Genomic DNA, 16,786 nt, shown 5'->3' on the forward strand with positions numbered 1-16,786 from the left:
ACAGCAAAAACCACCACTGGGCCTAAAACATGTAGAGTGTCTAGAAAGGTTACTTCATTCTACGAAAAACGTGCAAGTCTCCTAACATCTTAAATGAAAAGACATTTTAACAGGGAACGTCCTTTTTCTGAATTTTCTACTGAACCATAATATACATACGAGAAAATGCACAAACCATGTAACAATGTAGTCAATTATTGGGACTGGAGTTAATGTCTGCATAACTCAGGAAAAGTGCCTTCTTCACCGTAGGGGGTTTTCCCACCCCACACGCAACACAGCCTTCAACCTCTTTCCATCCTCTTCAATTGCTTTTTAAATAGCGTTTTGCATGCTTTGTGTGTTCTGTGTATGTATAATCTCTTAGGTTTATTCCTGCACAGCCAATGCTTCTTGATGCTGCTACCTATAGCATCTTTCAATAAACAGTATCTGGTTATTACTGATATGCAGAAATACACTTGCTTTTTAAAAAAATTTGTCTTTTTAATTGAAGGATAAATGCTTTTACAGAATTGTGTTGGCTTCTGCCAAACATCAACATGAATCAGCCATACGTATACATACGTCCCGACTTTTACTGAACCCATATCTGGAAAGTCTCCTGAATTTGTTTAATTCTAGTAACTTATCTGTATGCTCATCTGGACACTGACTACATCTGTGCATAATCACGTCATCAGAGGATAATTCTTATTTCTTCCTTCCCAATCCTGACTTCTCCTTGCTACATGGACCAGGACGTTAGTACAAAGATCCCCAGAATCAGGAACAGTGAACACCTTCCTTGTTGTGATCTCACAGGGAAAAGATTTCAGTAACTTATGTTAAGTGTGAGTGTTGTCAGGATTTTCTTTTTGTGGATACTCTATGAGAATTAAGTTCTCTTCTACCCCTAGTTATTATCTTGAGTTGGCGCTGAATTTTAAATCAAAGAATTATGATTCTTCTCTTTTTATCAGACGATGTGTTAATTTTCAAATGATAAATGACCCCTGTATTCCTCAGATAAATCCACTGAATGACATTATACTTTTTAGGTAGCTTTAGATTCAACTTGCTGATATTAAAATTTTTGCATCTATACTCATTGGAGACTGGCTGCATTTTTCTTGTTGCGCTGACAGGTTTAGACTCAAGGTTCTGCCCGGCCTCCTATGACAGGAAAGAGAGCCTTTCTCTTTTATGTTAATCACGTCTGTGATATTTCCTCCAGGAATACTGCTCCTTCTTTGAAGGTAAGGTGCCTTTTTTGTCTCTGATTTTATCTTTACCTAAAGTTTTCACATCTTAAAACAGCATACCAGTATGGTGTTCCTCAACATTTATCCTCCTGAGGGTTAATAGAATTTCTTAAATCTGTGGGCTGGTAGGTTTCACCAACTTGTGGATATTATCCTTTCACATTCTGCCTCTCTATCTCACCAAGTACTTTGGGAACTCCCATGTTAACTTCTTCACTATGCTCCCTGCGCCTCTCAGGTGAAGTGTCCAACCTTTCACTATGCCTATCAACAGGCTCCACCCCTTAGCAACGCACACATCCACCCCAGTCACTACACACTCACCAAACGCATGCCAGACGATCAGGATCACAGTCACCTGAGAGCCAGGTGCGGGCGACAATGCACCTATGCTAGCAATCAGAAACTCTTCTCAAGAGAGCGAGGTAAGACTGCAGTGGGAGAACACAGTCTCTCCAAGGATAAGAGGGCTCCAGACAAAGTGGGTCAAGGGCACACTCACTGCAGGAGGGCAGACAGTTTGGAAAAGACAAAGAATCAGATCCAGTGAGAACTGGGGACCTGGTTATCACCGCCATGGAGACAGGTTACAACAAGCGGGGACTACAGAAATCAGGGAGACAGAAAAGAACACACAGCTGGCCAAGGAGTTCGAGGTGCAAACGCTCCAGAGTCCACATTCAGCCCCCTGCTGGAATCCATAAAGTTCCCCACCCAGGGACTCAGCTGCTAAAATGCCGAGGTTCACCCGTTTGTGCTCATCCATGCCTCCCTGGGGCTTCCCTGGTGGCTCAGAGGTGAAAGCGTCTGCCTGGAATGAGGGTGACCCGGGTTTGATCCCTGGGTCGGGAAGATCCCCTGGAGAAGGAAATGGCAACCCACTCCAGTACTCTTGCCTGGAGAATCCCATGGAGGGAGGAGCCTGGTAGGCTACAGTCCACGGGGTTGCAAAGAGTCGGATGTGACTGAGCAAATTCACTTTCACTTTCTTTCATGCTTCCTTCCCCACAAACACACCATCACTCTCCTCTCCCTCTTCACAAAGCCCTGCACTTCAAAACTGGCAAAAGGGAGCAAAAAAAAAAAAAAACCAATTAGCAAGAACCTAGTGCAACCTGAGTCTGACGGAGCACTGAGCTGACCCACAGCTCTGCATACATAGTACAGTGCAGTGTGACACGGTGGCTGTGAGCTCACCACAGCTCTCTACACATAGTGCAGTGCAGTGTGGCGCGGTGGGCGGGAGCTTGTGCTCCCGGCACAGGATCCGCACACAACAGACCCTCCAAAAGTACACGGTGGTTTGTAACAGCCAGGTCAAGAACAGCACACAGCTACAACTCAGCACCTGAAGTCCCCAGGTTAGCAGGTTTCCTTTTGCTTGTTTTTAATCTAGCCACTGCTCTTAACAGTTTGAAAAATTCCAAGTTGTCAAATAGCTCAGCTTGTTGTCAGAACAGATGATGAGAAACCAAGAGCTAGCTTAACTATTTTATATTCAGAAGTATTTTATAATAAAGCTAACAAATAAAGATGATAATCAAGGTTTTCTCTACACAGAATATGCTCTAAGATTCTGACTTGAACTGGTTAATCTATACAGTTCTGAGAATGTCTCATAATCTAACACAGATAAACTAGGTCTTACCTGTTTCTTTAAGCTATCATTCAATCCTTTCAATGCATCAAAGGAAGACCTCAGCCTTTTGCTTTCCTTATTTCTCTCTTTAAGAACTTCAGTTAAGTGCTCAACTTCCGCATCATGTTGCTAGGAGGGAAAAATAGAGATTCAACATCACTAATGCTACTGAACACAAGTTACATATAAATTATAACTCCCTGCGGCTTCCCTGGTGGCTCAGTAAAGAATCCGTCTGCCAATGCAGGAGACAAGGGTTCAGTCTCAGATCTGGGAAGATCCTACATGCCTCAGAGCAACTGAAGCCCTTTCACCACAACTACTGAGCCTGTGCTCTAAGTCTGTGCTCCACAGCGAGAAGTCACTGCAATGAGAAGCCGCCTGCACACTGCAACTAGAGAGTAGCCCCGCTCACCGCAACTAGAGAAAAGCTGGCGCAGCAACCAAGACCCAGTGCAGCCAAAAACAAATATATAAAATTACAAGAAATAAATAAAAAATAAAAACTAGGCTTTAAAAAAAATTTACAATTCCTTGAATCACAAGGATTTTAATCAGTATATTTAAGCATAATGGCTGACACTGCAAGTAATTTATAAAAACTGGATAATCAACCAACTTAATAACAAAGCATTAAAAATGTTAAATACCTATTAAAACATATTATACAAATTAAGTAGCATTAAGGCTATTTTCTGGTCCTGCTCAGAAAAATCTCCAACAGAAACTCACTGAAATAATTTCTGACATCATGGAATGATAAAGGAGTTCTGATCCTTTTAGGAGACTAGTTAATTATTCATAGCTTTGTGAATTAAAATTTAAGGTTTAAATTAGCCCTCTGGAGAAGAAATATTCCACACATAGAACTGTTCTCATAAATTAGCTAAAATTGTTGTACATCTCAGAAAACTTAAATACATAATAAAATTTCCTAAGCCCCAAATGATTTGACTTTCCTTAACCAGTTTCATAAATATTAAAATAAATTTCCCCTATAATTATATTCAAATAAGAGCACGTTTAGATTTGCAAATACTTGCATAGTTTCTTTCACTTTTTACTCTCAGATTTATTCATACTCTATTAAAACAAGTAAATTTCCCAAGAAATCAAGAAACTGATTTCCTTCTTCCAAGTAATCATCCAGGTCCCACTAAAATAAAGCAGTTAGCTTTATACTTCCTATGAGCAGCAAAGAGACAAATCCAGAGAGAAAGAACCAAGGCTGAAATGAAGATGGAGTGCAAGGAAAATCCAAGCTCGTTAAAAAAAAATCAGCTGTGTGAAATTTTACGATTACATTAAACGACTCCTTAAATAACTCAGACATGGCCACAAGGACAACACTTATTTTAAAAGTAATATTAACATTCTCAGCTGCATACATTTTCCACCTCCAGAAGATATTAAGACCATTTGACATGGGTTCCTTTTCCAGAAGGATAAGCCCATTGCGCTCCGCTTCTCTTACTGATCACAATTAAAGCCACACAAAAAAACACAGAAAGCAACTACTAAGGAGTCAAAGGAAAACAAGCAGGGAGTTGCAGAAAGGAGGAAAAACCTGGGCAAACAACCCTCGAGGGGCTCTGTTTCCCCATTTCTCCAACGGCCTTGCCCCACGGCAGGCCCTGGCCCTGCTAATTGCGGAGAAATGGATTTGCTTTCTAGGGCTGGAAACAGAAGAGGGGACCCGTGATCCATGGACGTGCTCAAATCCAGCTCAGCCCTGAGCTGGTGAAACCAAGGGGCAGAGACAGGAGCTCAGTTGACAACAAGCCCACCCCGACCCCCGCCCAACACCCCACAGGCATGTTAGGGACCAAGAGCATCACAGCAAAGGCTGAGAAGCCCAGCCTCAGGCTCCCAGTGGTGCCTGCACCACACAGGCTCCAGAACAACGGCAAAGGCTCTGGGAAATGAGTGAACATGACAAGACACAGCCTGAGCCCAGCTGGGCACAGTACTATCAGGCTTCACTATCAGGCTTCCAGAGGCTACGCTAGGATCCCAGGTCTACAGAAGATGAGCCACGTCCAGAGGGATGTTGCAACCGGCCTCTGCAGTCAGTGCCACGCTCACCTCCTTCATGATCTGGAACCGCATGAGGACCTCTTCTCTGACGTCTTTCACTTCACTCAAGGCACCTTCATGTCTGAAGAGCAGCTCTTCCCTCTCGACCAGAAAACGTTCTCGCTTCTGAAGCTCCTCAGCGAATTCCTGCTGGGCTGCGGTCTCACACTGTGGGGAAGGATAGAATTAGCGCTCCAGGAAGCTCACTCCACTGAGCATGAGCCAGGGGAGCGCAGAGCAACGACCACACAGCACGCGGGAACCCTGCAGGCCACTGATGCCGGGATCGGCCAGGAGACTCCAGCGCGAGGACCTGAGAGAATCCAGGGTGCAGACAAGGGGAGCACCATGGGGAGACCCCCCACTTTCCCTCCCGGCTCCCCATCGCCCCTTGGAAGAGCCCCTCCAACATTCTCCCTCCAATCAGCAGAAAAGGCTCCAGTGGAGCCCAGAAATCCTCTCACGTCCCCTACATTCCCACAGCCATGCGAGCCTCCCCCAGAGCCCATCAGCTCCCACAGCCTCTGAGCAAAACAGAGGGTGAGGCCATGGCGTTACAAAGGGAGGCTGGGCTTCCAATGCCTTGGCCTTCTGACCTCCCACCTGGACAAACTTCTCTAAAACATTGTCCTGGTTGGCTGCACTTCAGTCTGGCCTCAACTCCCATCCCCCCTGAACCAGCTTCCACATCACTGACCCTCAGGTCCGCTTCAGCCCTGGCTGCACCCGTCCCTCCCTTCGGTCCCCTCCTCCCTGGCTGCCATCCGGGCAGCACTGAGTCCACACCTGCAGCTTCTGGTGAATCTGGAGCAGCTCGTCGTAGATCTGGCTGACCTGACGGGGCTGCAGGCCTTGCTTCCGTGGGGCCCTGGACGCAGGGGAGCTAACATGCTTGGAAGGGGAGTCGCTGCCATCACTACAACAGTCAGCCCAGCTCCTTGAACGTGAGGCCACATTAGCTTGCCAGGCATTGGCTAAGAGAACAAAATTTAAATTAAAAACTTAGTTTACAGTTTTAAATATCCTCATTGTATTGTTAAAATGTTTCAAGTACTATATGATGAAAAAAAGGAGGATTCAGCCAACGGTTTACATTTAGAAAATTTGGGTGAAAGCCATCCAGAAATTCTCTGTGGCCTTTGTGCAACTTCTCTGTAAATCTAAGACTATTTAAAAAATGAGTGGGTTAATTGCCTTGACAAAGAGATGGAGAGTTACCTCAGGAGCCCTGACACGTGCCCTTTGCTCCCTTACACCAAACTAACCACCAATCCAAACAGTGTTCATCACTGCTCCACTTCTTTGGCATTTAAGAAATTATTCGTTTTGCTTGTTTTAAAACTTTATGTGATGTCTCTAATTAATCATATAATTACATAATCTCTATAACCTCCTCTGTTAAACACCGTACTCCTGTGTTAATGATGGCAGCAGGTTCATGACCCTCCATGGCTTTAGCCTTTGACAATACCTTGTGACCACCAAGCTGCACTGTTTACACAGAGGCTGGGGAGCCTTGCTCCTGGCAGCCATGGTGAGAGCTCCTGCCGTTACTGTGCACATTCAACTGTGTGTCTGACTCTGAGACCCCATGGACTGTAGCCCACCAGGCTCCTCTGTCCATGGGATTCTCAGGCAAGAATAATGGAGTGGGTTGCCATGCCCTCCTCTAGGGCATCTTCCCAACCCAGGCATCCAACCCTTGTCTCTTAAGTCTCCTGCATTGGCAGGTGGGTTCTTTACCTCTAGCGCCACCTGTGATGCCAAATCAGTTACCCAAGTACCCCCTGCCCCCGCAACCCTAGCAGTGGAGGTGAGCCCCTCCCGCACTGCTCCTCCCCGGCACTGGGCTGTCGCACTCATGCTCTGCTCACAATGAGCAGGGACTTTCACCTGCACTGGCCCGCAGCTGAGGAGGAGCCCCCGGCTTTAAGGAGGGGGTCTCCATGGTACCCCCCATCTTGGACAGACTGGGGGAGCCAAGATAAAAAATAGAATTTTTTTAAAAAGAAAGTGTTTCCTGTTCCCCAGCTCCACAAGCACCCTTCAAGAGAAACACTCCGTGCTCTGACTGTTTCCCCAGGCTCCCAGCCCACCAGCCCCGGGCCGGAATATTCCTTAGTTCTATCAACTTTTAAACACACTTAACATTTTGTATATTTTATCTTGTATTTTCAGTTGTTTCCAGTGGGAAAATCCACCACACACATGCAGTCAGGTACATAGAGAGCAACTGCTGACTCAGGGTGAAGGAGGCCAGGCCTCAAGTGACCTGGCCTGTTTTCCTAAAAGGTATAAGGGTTAGTCACCTACTACCACAATCTTAGGGCATGCCAGGTGGCTCAGTGGTAAAGAATCCACCTCCCAATGCAGGAGACATGGGTTCAGTCCCTGGGTTGGGATCCTCTGGAGGAGGAAATAGCAACCCACTTCAGTATTCTTGCCTGGGAAATTTCTTGGACAAAGAAGCCTGCAGTCTGTGGGATCACAAAAGAGTCAAACATGACTTAGCAACTAAACAACAACCACAATCCTACTTCCTAAGAAATACCGACAAGAAAAAGAACTGAAAAGATTATAATATTCATGGATTATTAAGTGATTTTTGATAAACTTCGACGGTGTGGAAATTCTACTGGAAAATCATTAAGTTTATTATTCTCTTCTCCTTTAACTTAATGACAAGCACAGCAACCAGTTCATGGCTTACAAAGACCCAGGACAAAGAAATGCACACCTTGAGAACTAGGGTTACCACTGCAGGGTAAGCTTTAGTGCCCTACTTGACAGAGCTGCTGTTTAAATGACTGTTCTGAAATGAGCATTTCTCTTACCTTTGCCTGTCTCTTTAAAGGACTGCCTGTTTATTTTGGAGGTACTAACTCGAGAGTCACTGCCAGTGAACTCTTCTTCTGTTTCTGGTTCTTTCAAATCTTGAAAAGAATCCAGTTCATCATCTAGGCTTTAAAGAAAAAATCAATCACAGCATTCTGGAAGATTTCTACAGCCATTTAAAGGAGGAGAGACTGCTTCAAATATTAGCAGCATAACAACTGAAAAAAACGTAACAAGTAAACATTTTTTAAAATGCAAAAGGAAAAACTATAAACTGCCAGTCATGATGCTAAAAACTCACGTGTGAACTTTCCTCACATTCAGACATGCGCAACTGCAAAGTACACCCTTCCTCCTGACCCCATATTGCTGTGAGGTGGATCGAACAGGCTCTGTGTCTCTAATTCCATTAACAACTACGAGAACGAGTGTTGAAGGTTGGGAAACTGAATCTTAAGTTAAATAACCGACAGGGTAACTGACAGGTGACATAACTAGCAAAAGGTGAAGCAGAACTAGAATCCCAGATGTTCTCTCCAAAAAGATCATCTGAACGTTGGCATTTCCAGAGCCAGCTGTTCAAAGGGAATACGCTATAAGTGACAAAAGATAACTTAAATTTTTCAGGAATTCTTTGGCAGTTCAGTGGTTAGGACTCTGTGCTTTCACTGCCCAGGGCACAAATTTAATCCCTGGTCTGAGGACTAAGATCTCAGAAGCTTTGCAGCACTGCCATAAAGAAAGAAAAATAAATTCTAGCAGCTACTTTAAAAACATAAAAAGACATGAAATTTTAACAGTGTATTATATTTAATCCAATATATCTAAAAGATAATCATTTTAGCATACAATCAATATTAAAAATAAGATACTTTACATTCTTTTATCTATCTTGAAAATGCAGTGTTTTTCACTTACAGCACAACTTAGTTCAGACCAGCCCCTTTTCAAGCACTCGATAGACAAAGGTGCTGGGCAGCCCTGTAATTCCACAGGGACTGGTGGGAAAACTGTCCAAAGTTAAAACCTTTCGCAGTCCTAAAGCTTCAACTTGACACCATACCCAGACCATTTAAAGAAGATAAAACTATCAGTTCAATATAAGAAAATAACTTCCATGAACTTATAATTTTCAGCAGTTTTCTTTCTCTATAATCAAACTTGGGACAGCAGGGAGATCAAACCAGTCAATTCTAAAGGAAATTATCCTGAATATTCATTGGAAGCACTGATGCTGAAGCTCCAATACTCTGGCCACCTGATGTGAAAAGCTGATTCATTGGAAAAGACTCTGATGCTAGGAAAAACTGAGGGCAGGAGGAGAACGGGGCAACAGAGGATGAGATGGTTGGATGGTATCACTGACTCAACGCACTAAGTCTGAGCAAACTCAGGGAGATGATGGACGGAGAAGCCTGGTGTGCCGCGGTCCATGGGGTCGCAAAGAGTCGAACATGACTTAGCCACTGAACAACAAGCACAACAATAATCAAACTACCCATGTTTACATCTTTCTTTAAAAAATATTTTATTTGGCTGTGTTGGATCTTAGTTGTGGCATACGAAATCAGTTGCTCCGCAGCATGTGGGATCTCAGTTCCCCAACCAGAGATCCAACCCACATTCCCTGCATTGCAAGGTGGATTCTTAATCACTGGATCACCAGGGAAGTCCCCTCATGTTCATGTCCACACCTTGACTCCAGATCAACCAGATGACTCTTTGAGTGCCAAAGGAGACCACAGCGACGGTGATGACAGTGGTGCACCTGAGTGCCCTTCTATGTACTGAACAGCATTCCAAGTGCTTCACATGGACTAATAATCAGAAAATGAAACAATGCAAGCCCCAAGATATCAATCACAGTAACAACAGATATTTCAGGCACAATGTTTTTTTCCCTCTCCACAATTACCTCAATGCTTGTCTTTGTATATGTCCACAACTTTACAGTTTAACATCATCTCAAAATGCTTGTTCGCTTTCGATACCTTAGCATTTCTTTCTGCCACATATTTTTGGCATTAATAATATTCAGCTTAGAACATTATTTCACCTTACCTTCCACTGGTTTTACCCAGAGTAAACTCTACAAAACTGCTGACCCCTCACAGACCAGCAGCACATGGTGTAATATTCTGTAGGCCCCAATCCCAGGGCTGATCTCTCCCATCTCTCTCTGCTACCTAAGTATAGCACAGTACTTACCACAGCAGGAGATACACCATACCGACTGCTTCTGAACAAACTTGTAGTCATTTTTATCTTAGTTCCTTATTAAAAAATAAATAAGAGAGCAAGGCCTTCTTTTGGGTCCTGGATGAAGAGCCATCTGTCCTGCAGTGTGAGTAACCCTGCATTATGTCTGCAAACAGGACGCTAGGCGTGTGGTTCCATCAAATGCTCAGGAACCAGCGCCCAGTCTCCTCCACCGCCCAGCGGGCTCCCCACCGCCGATGCCTTCTTCCACAGAAAGGCGCACACCAGGCAGCCTCCGCACCTCACCTTGCTTTCGCAATACCCAGGGACGGAGGGGGGACCCCCAGCAGGACTCGGGGTACCTTGCCAGTTCACCGTGAGGACACCGCGGGGGGACGCGGGGTGCCGCCTCCTCTCGTCAGAGAAACATCTCAACGACGGACCGACTTTATCTCCGCAGGAGAAGATGTCCAAATCCTCTGTGAACAGGAGGGAAGGCAGCCGAGGCGGCTCAGTAAGGTCCGGCACCTACCACCTAGTTCTCGGCTCCGCAGGTCTTCCGTCTGCGTCTCCGCCACACCGGCTTCCAGCAGACTGGCCTCCGGGCGGATGGTCAAACAGCGCGTAGTTCATCGCCTCCCCCGCCCCCACCCCGCACGCGTTCGCGGCAGGGACCCGGTACCGATGACCCTGTTCCGCGTCGGAACAGAAGGACCCAGGGGCCAGGCCAAGTCCCCGATGGCTCAACACAGTGCTGTTTCCTCTGACGCGCTCTAAGCACTGAACTCACACGATAAACTACCTACATCTGCGGCCTGCGGGGAACAAACAACCCAGCCGCCGCCCTACCTGGGGTGCGGGGAGGCCGCCGCCGCCGCCGCTCCGCCACGTCCTGTCGCCGGCGCCCCGGCTGGAAGAGAGGATGGAGAGGTGACCGGGGCGGATCCGTCCCCCGGCCCCTGTCTCCTTCGACTCCTGGAACCCCGGCCCCGCGCGGCGCCCCCTCCCGCCGCCCAACACGCACGCCGGGCCCCCGCACACAGGCGGCCCCCGCGGACCCACCGGGCACCGTGGGGCGCATCTTGCGGCGTGAAACCGGCTCGGACTCACCGCCCAACGCCCGGACTGACGCAGCTCCGACCCTCACCCAAGTCTTCGCGGGGTATGCCTGCGCGCGTTCCCGCGGTGACGCGCATCGATCCTCCGAAGCGCGTGCCCGCCGGGAGCCCGCTCCCCGCACGCCGCCGCCAGAGGTTCCGCCTCGCGCCCTCTCCAACCTGCAGATCCGGCTACCCGCGAACTTGGCAGGGCCGAGCCTCACCTCGCTAAGGCAGCCGCCCACCAGGCCGTAGCGGCTTTTGAGGCGCTCCACCACCAGATCTTGCCCCGGCGGCTTCACGACTCTCGGCTCCATGGCCGCGACCGACGTCGTCTCCCTGGCAACAGCGCGCGGCGGGGCGGAGCTGCGTGGAGAATATGCGCCGTGACGCACGACACGCCCCGCCCCCGGCAGGGACGCTGACTCCTGTTTCTTGGGGAACAGCCCTCGGACTCGTGGAGGGGCGGGCCTTGCGGATGCGTGTTACGACGCGCGTACACCCCGGCTCCCGCTTGCCATCGGCGCGAACACTTTTGGGCCTGTACGTGTTCGCGGCCTGTGGGGGCGAGATGTGAGCCGGCGCTCGGGGTCATCGTTTCCTTCCTTCCCGAGGGTTGCGCGCGTTCCGCTGGAGTCGGGTCGAAGCGCCATCCGGGTGCATCTTTCTCGTACGCAGCTCAGACTTGTCCTGGCTGGAGAAGTTGGTTTCGGCTAGAGCGTTCGTTTCCAAACCTGGATCCACAGCTATAATGGTTCAGGGCGCCTCGGAGTCCCCCGCAGCCCACAAGCCCCCCGGCGCCTTCTTACACCCGGGACGCGCCCCGAAACCACGGAGAAGCGGAGCCCTCGGGACCGGCGCGTATGCACACCACCCCTCCCCCCAACACACACACACACAGAATCGGGGGTCAGGGCGTCCACTGCACCCCGCACTCGGACCCCACCTCGGGCGGTAAGCAGGTGCTGCCCCAGGACAGCCTGTTTCCAGACCCCAAACAGCGCGACAGCCCCGCAGTCTGAGCACACCGCCTACGGGGGCTGCGACGTGCACAAAGTGCTCGGGGGACTCCGAGGTCCTGCACTGAGCAGGCTGACCAGAATGTCCCCCGTGTTGTCCAGCTTTTTCCATTAGCCATTTCCAAGTAGGTGTTCAGTATATACCCGACTTGAAAACAGTCCTTTCCTTGGGAGCTCTGGAAATTAGGTGGCAGTCTGAGTTTACAGATATTTAATTATTCTTACTTTGGTTCCAGAATGAACAAACAATTAAGATGCACAAGTAATGAATTTTTTAAATATCATGGCTGTTAACAATTGTCACTTTATTTTTGCTACAAAATTCACCAGAAAAAGGTACTGCAACAATCTAGTATAAAGCAAATCTTTAACCAAAGAACATGGTATAGACCTGTTTAAAATACTCATACTTTATCACAATAACTGCAAGGAAAAATTCAAGTTCTATCAGAACCAATGCAGTTTGAGGTAGTAGAAACAGATGACAGAAAGGTTTTTTAAAAAATCTAATTACTCAACTTAAAATTAAAAATTAATTTAATACCTTTGAAAGGGCGCAGGAAGCTACATATTTTAAGGAAAGAAGGTACTCTGCTTAAAAGATAATTTAACTATACAGGAGGTGCAAGAATTTATAGAAGAGCACTTTGGTTAAGCCTCTGCCCTCTGTGGCTCTACCCATTTACAAGTGAATCTGTTCATAACTGAACACACCAATAGTTAAAATTACCAAATATAGTCCAAATCTGAAATAAAAATTATCCAAGTCATGGTCCCTTTATTCAAACAGTAAGTATATCCATGCAGGAAGTCTAATATCTTAAAAGGAACTAAAATTAAATTGCATATATCATATACTTTCAATAGTTTGAGAAGGTCTATTGCTTTTAACAAGATTAGTATTCCATTTTAATACAAATATGTCAGGAGTACATAAACACAAGTACACCTGAAAATACACCAGTGTTTCAACTTTTATTTCACACCATGCAAGGTCAATTATAACACATTAGAAAGTGACAACAGCTATAAGCTGCAATTTTACATTTGTACATTGGAGTCCATTTTCAAAAGCTGAACATAATTAATTACCATGTTGTCAAAACAGCTAGGCCTCAATTCAACTTTTATACAGGTAAAATTTACTATGGAAAACAATGATTTTATATCTGTCCACATTCTGTGATAATAATTCTTCGACTAACAGACCCTTTAGGAGAACCGAATGACTCAATCTTTTTCACAGTATCCATACCATCTTTAACAAACCCAAATACTACATGCTTAAAGTCCAAACATTCTGCTTTTTTCAGTGTTATGAAAAACTGAGAATTATTGGTGTCCTGGCCTCGATTGGCCATTGATAGTAAACCAGGACCTGTATGTTTCACATTAAAATTTTCATCTTCAAATTTATCTCCATAAATGGACCGTCCTCCTGTTCCATCATGTTTTGTGATATCTCCCCCCTGAAAAAAAGATTTCAATTAACAGGAATCCCAAATAAAACATTAAAACACATACAGAACTAACCACTGAAGGGTAGGTCCTAAATACCCAGCTTCTCTGAGAATGCAGTTTGAAAAACTAAGAAATTTGCGAAAGGAAACAAAAATGAAAAGATCTTTTCCCACCCTTAATTTCTATCAGGTTCAAGGCATTAGAAATATGAATGCTTTTAGGCTGCAAGTTCTTGTGGGGATAGAAGCTGGGGGTGTGGAAAAGCTATAGTCTACAATTACAGGTAAGGAGAAACACTCAGATTTCCCACACTGGTGTGATGCACACTTAAGACTTACTTGGCAAACAAAATCTGGAATCACTCTGTGGAATATGGAGCTCTTGAAACCAAAGCCCTTCTCTCCAGTGCACAGTGCTCTGAAGTTCTCAGCAGTTTTAGGAACAATGTTTGAAAATAATTCCATGGTTATGCGTCCCAGGGGCTCATCATCTGCACAAATGTCAAAAAACACCACAGGATTTGTCTCATTTGAGAACTCTGCTGTCAGTGATTTCTGGGGTTTCAATAAATTCTGTTGACATTCTTCAAATTTTTTCTTGAAACAATCAGCCATTTCTTTAGTTTTAAATCTCACTGCAAGCTGTTCCACTTTGGCTTCTCCATCTGTTAAACAACACAGATGTTAACTTTAAAAATTGTTTTATATATTTGTTGTCAATTTAGAAAAGTAAAAAAACTGGAAAGTAGCATTGAGTGCAGAGCTCACCAGCATAATCTGAGGCAGTCCAAACTAAAGCATTGTTGGAAACATTCAAGGGTTTCAGTTCCATCGTCTTGGTGATGACATGGTTTGCACACACTTTGAATACCTGGTCTCTCCTCATCAGAATCCGAAAGTAATTCTTCACCGTGTGCCAGAGGATCTTCATGTCTCCAACGCCACGCTCCTTCCACTGACTGGCCTCTCGATCCCACCTGTAAAGTTTGGCTCTCTCTTTAAATAAAATTTCTTCATCTTCTTCTCCAGATTTTACTTCTACCTGTGACAGGAGATGAAATTACCTATAAGCTGCTGCTTATAAAATACTCATAACAAATTCCAAAGATCCAAATTCCTTAACACACTGACATGAACAGAATTTGAAAAGAGTTAACATCCTAGGGTTACTATACAGCAGATTTGGATGAGGCAGGAAAGATTTGTCATTAAATGTTTTCTTTGTACTTATTAACATCCTTCCTCTTTTTGGAAATCAAATACAATCTTTTACAGGAGAGAAGAGGTTAAAAAAAAATCTTGTTCTTCAAGAAAAATACTATCTACTGATTGAGGTTCAAACTGATGAAAGTAATTTGCCTAAAATAACATTCCTGTCTAGAAAAAGTACAATATACTTTTTATTGAAAGGACTGTGGCAAACATGAGCTTAGATGGGTTTTTAATATTTTGCTCCTTCAATTATGTTATTGAAAACAAACAGGAAAAAATTAAGTTCTTCCAACAATTTCACAAAGAATTTTCCAAATAACATTTGTATGTAAATTTTTTTACAAGGATGATTTACATTTTAAGATTGAACTTGTAATAAAGAGCTTCCATTTGTAATGGCCAATGTTCTGAAAGAAATGCAAACAAGGTCAGCCCTACAAATCAAGCCCATGTCAAGTTTTAAACTTAAAATGTGAAGTTAGTATAAGGTTTTTACACTTTAATATTTACCTCTGGTAGTGACACTATTGGTTCAAAATGGATATCTTCATTATGAACTACCTCTTCATCACTACCATCTTCATCTTCGCCAACTTTACCGGTTGACTGTGCTCCAAACACTGCTGCTCCAGTATTTGCCCACTGGAAATTTTTATCTGATGAATAAATTTGGATATTTAAACAGTGATATCTATTTTAATAAGCTTTTAATCCCCATTACAGTACTTTATGAATGAATCTAATTTCCAATGATGTGACATACTTCTAATAAAAATGCTTAAAACTGCATTCTCCTGGCAAGTTAAGCTCAAGTGGTGAGCACAAAGGAATGTAGTAACATTTATGCCTGGGTATACAGACAGGGTTGTGTGAGCCTTAGGTCTTAGTGACACTGAACTTTTAGTAATGAAGCAGGTTCTTCATTCAAAGTGCATCCTTTGAAACCTGAAAACACAGCTCAGCTCCAAGGGTAGTTTATTTCATAAAACATTCTATTACATGAAAAAAGTAACTTTAGAGCCTAAGAATGTTCTCCAAGAGGCCAAATCTGCTACTTTCAAAGCAGACTGATTACAAGTTGGTAACTTCTCCACCTTAGCTCTCTTCTAAGGTAAATGGAATGAGAGCTTCAACTTCTTGCCCAGGTGGCACTGGTGGCCCCAGGAGCAGCTCACTGACCCCACCCCCACCCCACCCTCTCTCAAGCAACACCAGGCTTAATGGGTAAAAAGGCTCCCCACTCCTACGCAGGGGAACAAAAACTTTTCCCTCCCTCACACCCTGGAGAAGGTGAACACTAAATGCTGTTTTTTCCACATCTCAACTCTGACAACCCAGCCTGCTAATATTAATACATTCCCCACTATCTTAGCGGAAAGAAACCTCTCAACTCTTCATCACTTTGCTGACTGACAAACCACTGCTCTCTAATCCTACATCTGATACAAAAACTCAGGAGAAGGCAAAAATTGTCACGGATCAGTTAAAAACTCAGCACCTTGAAGAAAGAACAAAATGAGTGTCTAATGAAACAGTAAATTCTTCTAAGACAGGTTTAACTGGGAGAAAAAAAACAGGAAAAAAAAAAAAGTCGTACGAATAAATAGCAAATGAATGCTCAAACAAAAGTACCATCTCAGATTGTGTGGGGGCTTCCTGAGAATAATAAGCATAGACCTAGTTGATTCATAGGTGTAAAGCTCGAAAAGCACTTGTTAGGAACTCCCAAGCAGAAAAAAATTTTCAATTACCCCAATACCCTGAGACATACGGCAGAAAATCGCAAAATTCCTCTAAAGCAATGGTTCGTAACATTGGGTGCATATTAAAATCACACCAACAGCTCCTATGAAATACCAGTGTCTGGGTCCCACACCCAGAGCCCAACATGACTTAACTATCAAGTGTTCCACCCATCCCTTTAAAAAGCTCCGAGGAATTCTAATATGAAGCAGAGAACTGAAAACCACTGCTCTAAAGGGGCAGGAAAAAGAATTTATTCAGT

At 44.8% G+C, this 16,786-nt stretch overlaps 2 protein-coding genes across 9 annotated transcripts in view; both read right to left on the reverse strand.

Annotated features, from left to right (window-relative positions):
• The window catches only part of CCDC138 (coiled-coil domain containing 138), a 30,746-nt gene extending 19,318 nt beyond the window's left edge, over positions 1 to 11,428 (reverse strand). For 6 of the 7 annotated variants that reach the window (XM_052648941.1, XM_052648947.1, XM_052648945.1 and 3 more), the window contains exons 1-7: positions 11,141 to 11,407; positions 10,843 to 10,903; positions 10,356 to 10,472; positions 7,794 to 7,916; positions 5,746 to 5,933; positions 4,969 to 5,127; positions 2,893 to 3,012 (exon numbers count right to left, since the gene is read on the reverse strand). In XM_052648941.1, the coding sequence (XP_052504901.1) occupies positions 2,893 to 3,012; positions 4,969 to 5,127; positions 5,746 to 5,933; positions 7,794 to 7,916; positions 10,356 to 10,472; positions 10,843 to 10,903; positions 11,141 to 11,407 (1,035 nt within the window). Of the gene's footprint in view, positions 1 to 2,892; positions 3,013 to 4,968; positions 5,128 to 5,745; positions 5,934 to 7,793; positions 7,917 to 10,355; positions 10,473 to 10,842; positions 10,904 to 11,140 lie in introns of all 7 variants that reach the window. The other variant, XM_052648946.1, reaches the window with a different exon arrangement.
• Positions 11,429 to 13,065: 1,637 nt separating this feature from the next.
• LOC128056237 (E3 SUMO-protein ligase RanBP2-like) overlaps positions 13,066 to 16,786 on the reverse strand; it is a 58,247-nt gene continuing 54,526 nt past the window's right edge. For both annotated transcript variants that reach the window (XM_052648938.1, XM_052648937.1), the window contains 4 exons: positions 15,292 to 15,437; positions 14,338 to 14,611; positions 13,909 to 14,234; positions 13,066 to 13,578 (listed from right to left, as the gene is read on the reverse strand). In XM_052648938.1, coding sequence (XP_052504898.1) covers positions 13,273 to 13,578; positions 13,909 to 14,234; positions 14,338 to 14,611; positions 15,292 to 15,437 — 1,052 coding nt within the window. In that variant the 3' untranslated portion in view covers positions 13,066 to 13,272. The remainder of the gene's footprint in view (positions 13,579 to 13,908; positions 14,235 to 14,337; positions 14,612 to 15,291; positions 15,438 to 16,786) is intronic.

This window comes from Budorcas taxicolor, chromosome 11, assembly GCF_023091745.1.
Source record: "Budorcas taxicolor isolate Tak-1 chromosome 11, Takin1.1, whole genome shotgun sequence".
NCBI lineage: Eukaryota > Metazoa > Chordata > Mammalia > Artiodactyla > Bovidae > Budorcas > Budorcas taxicolor.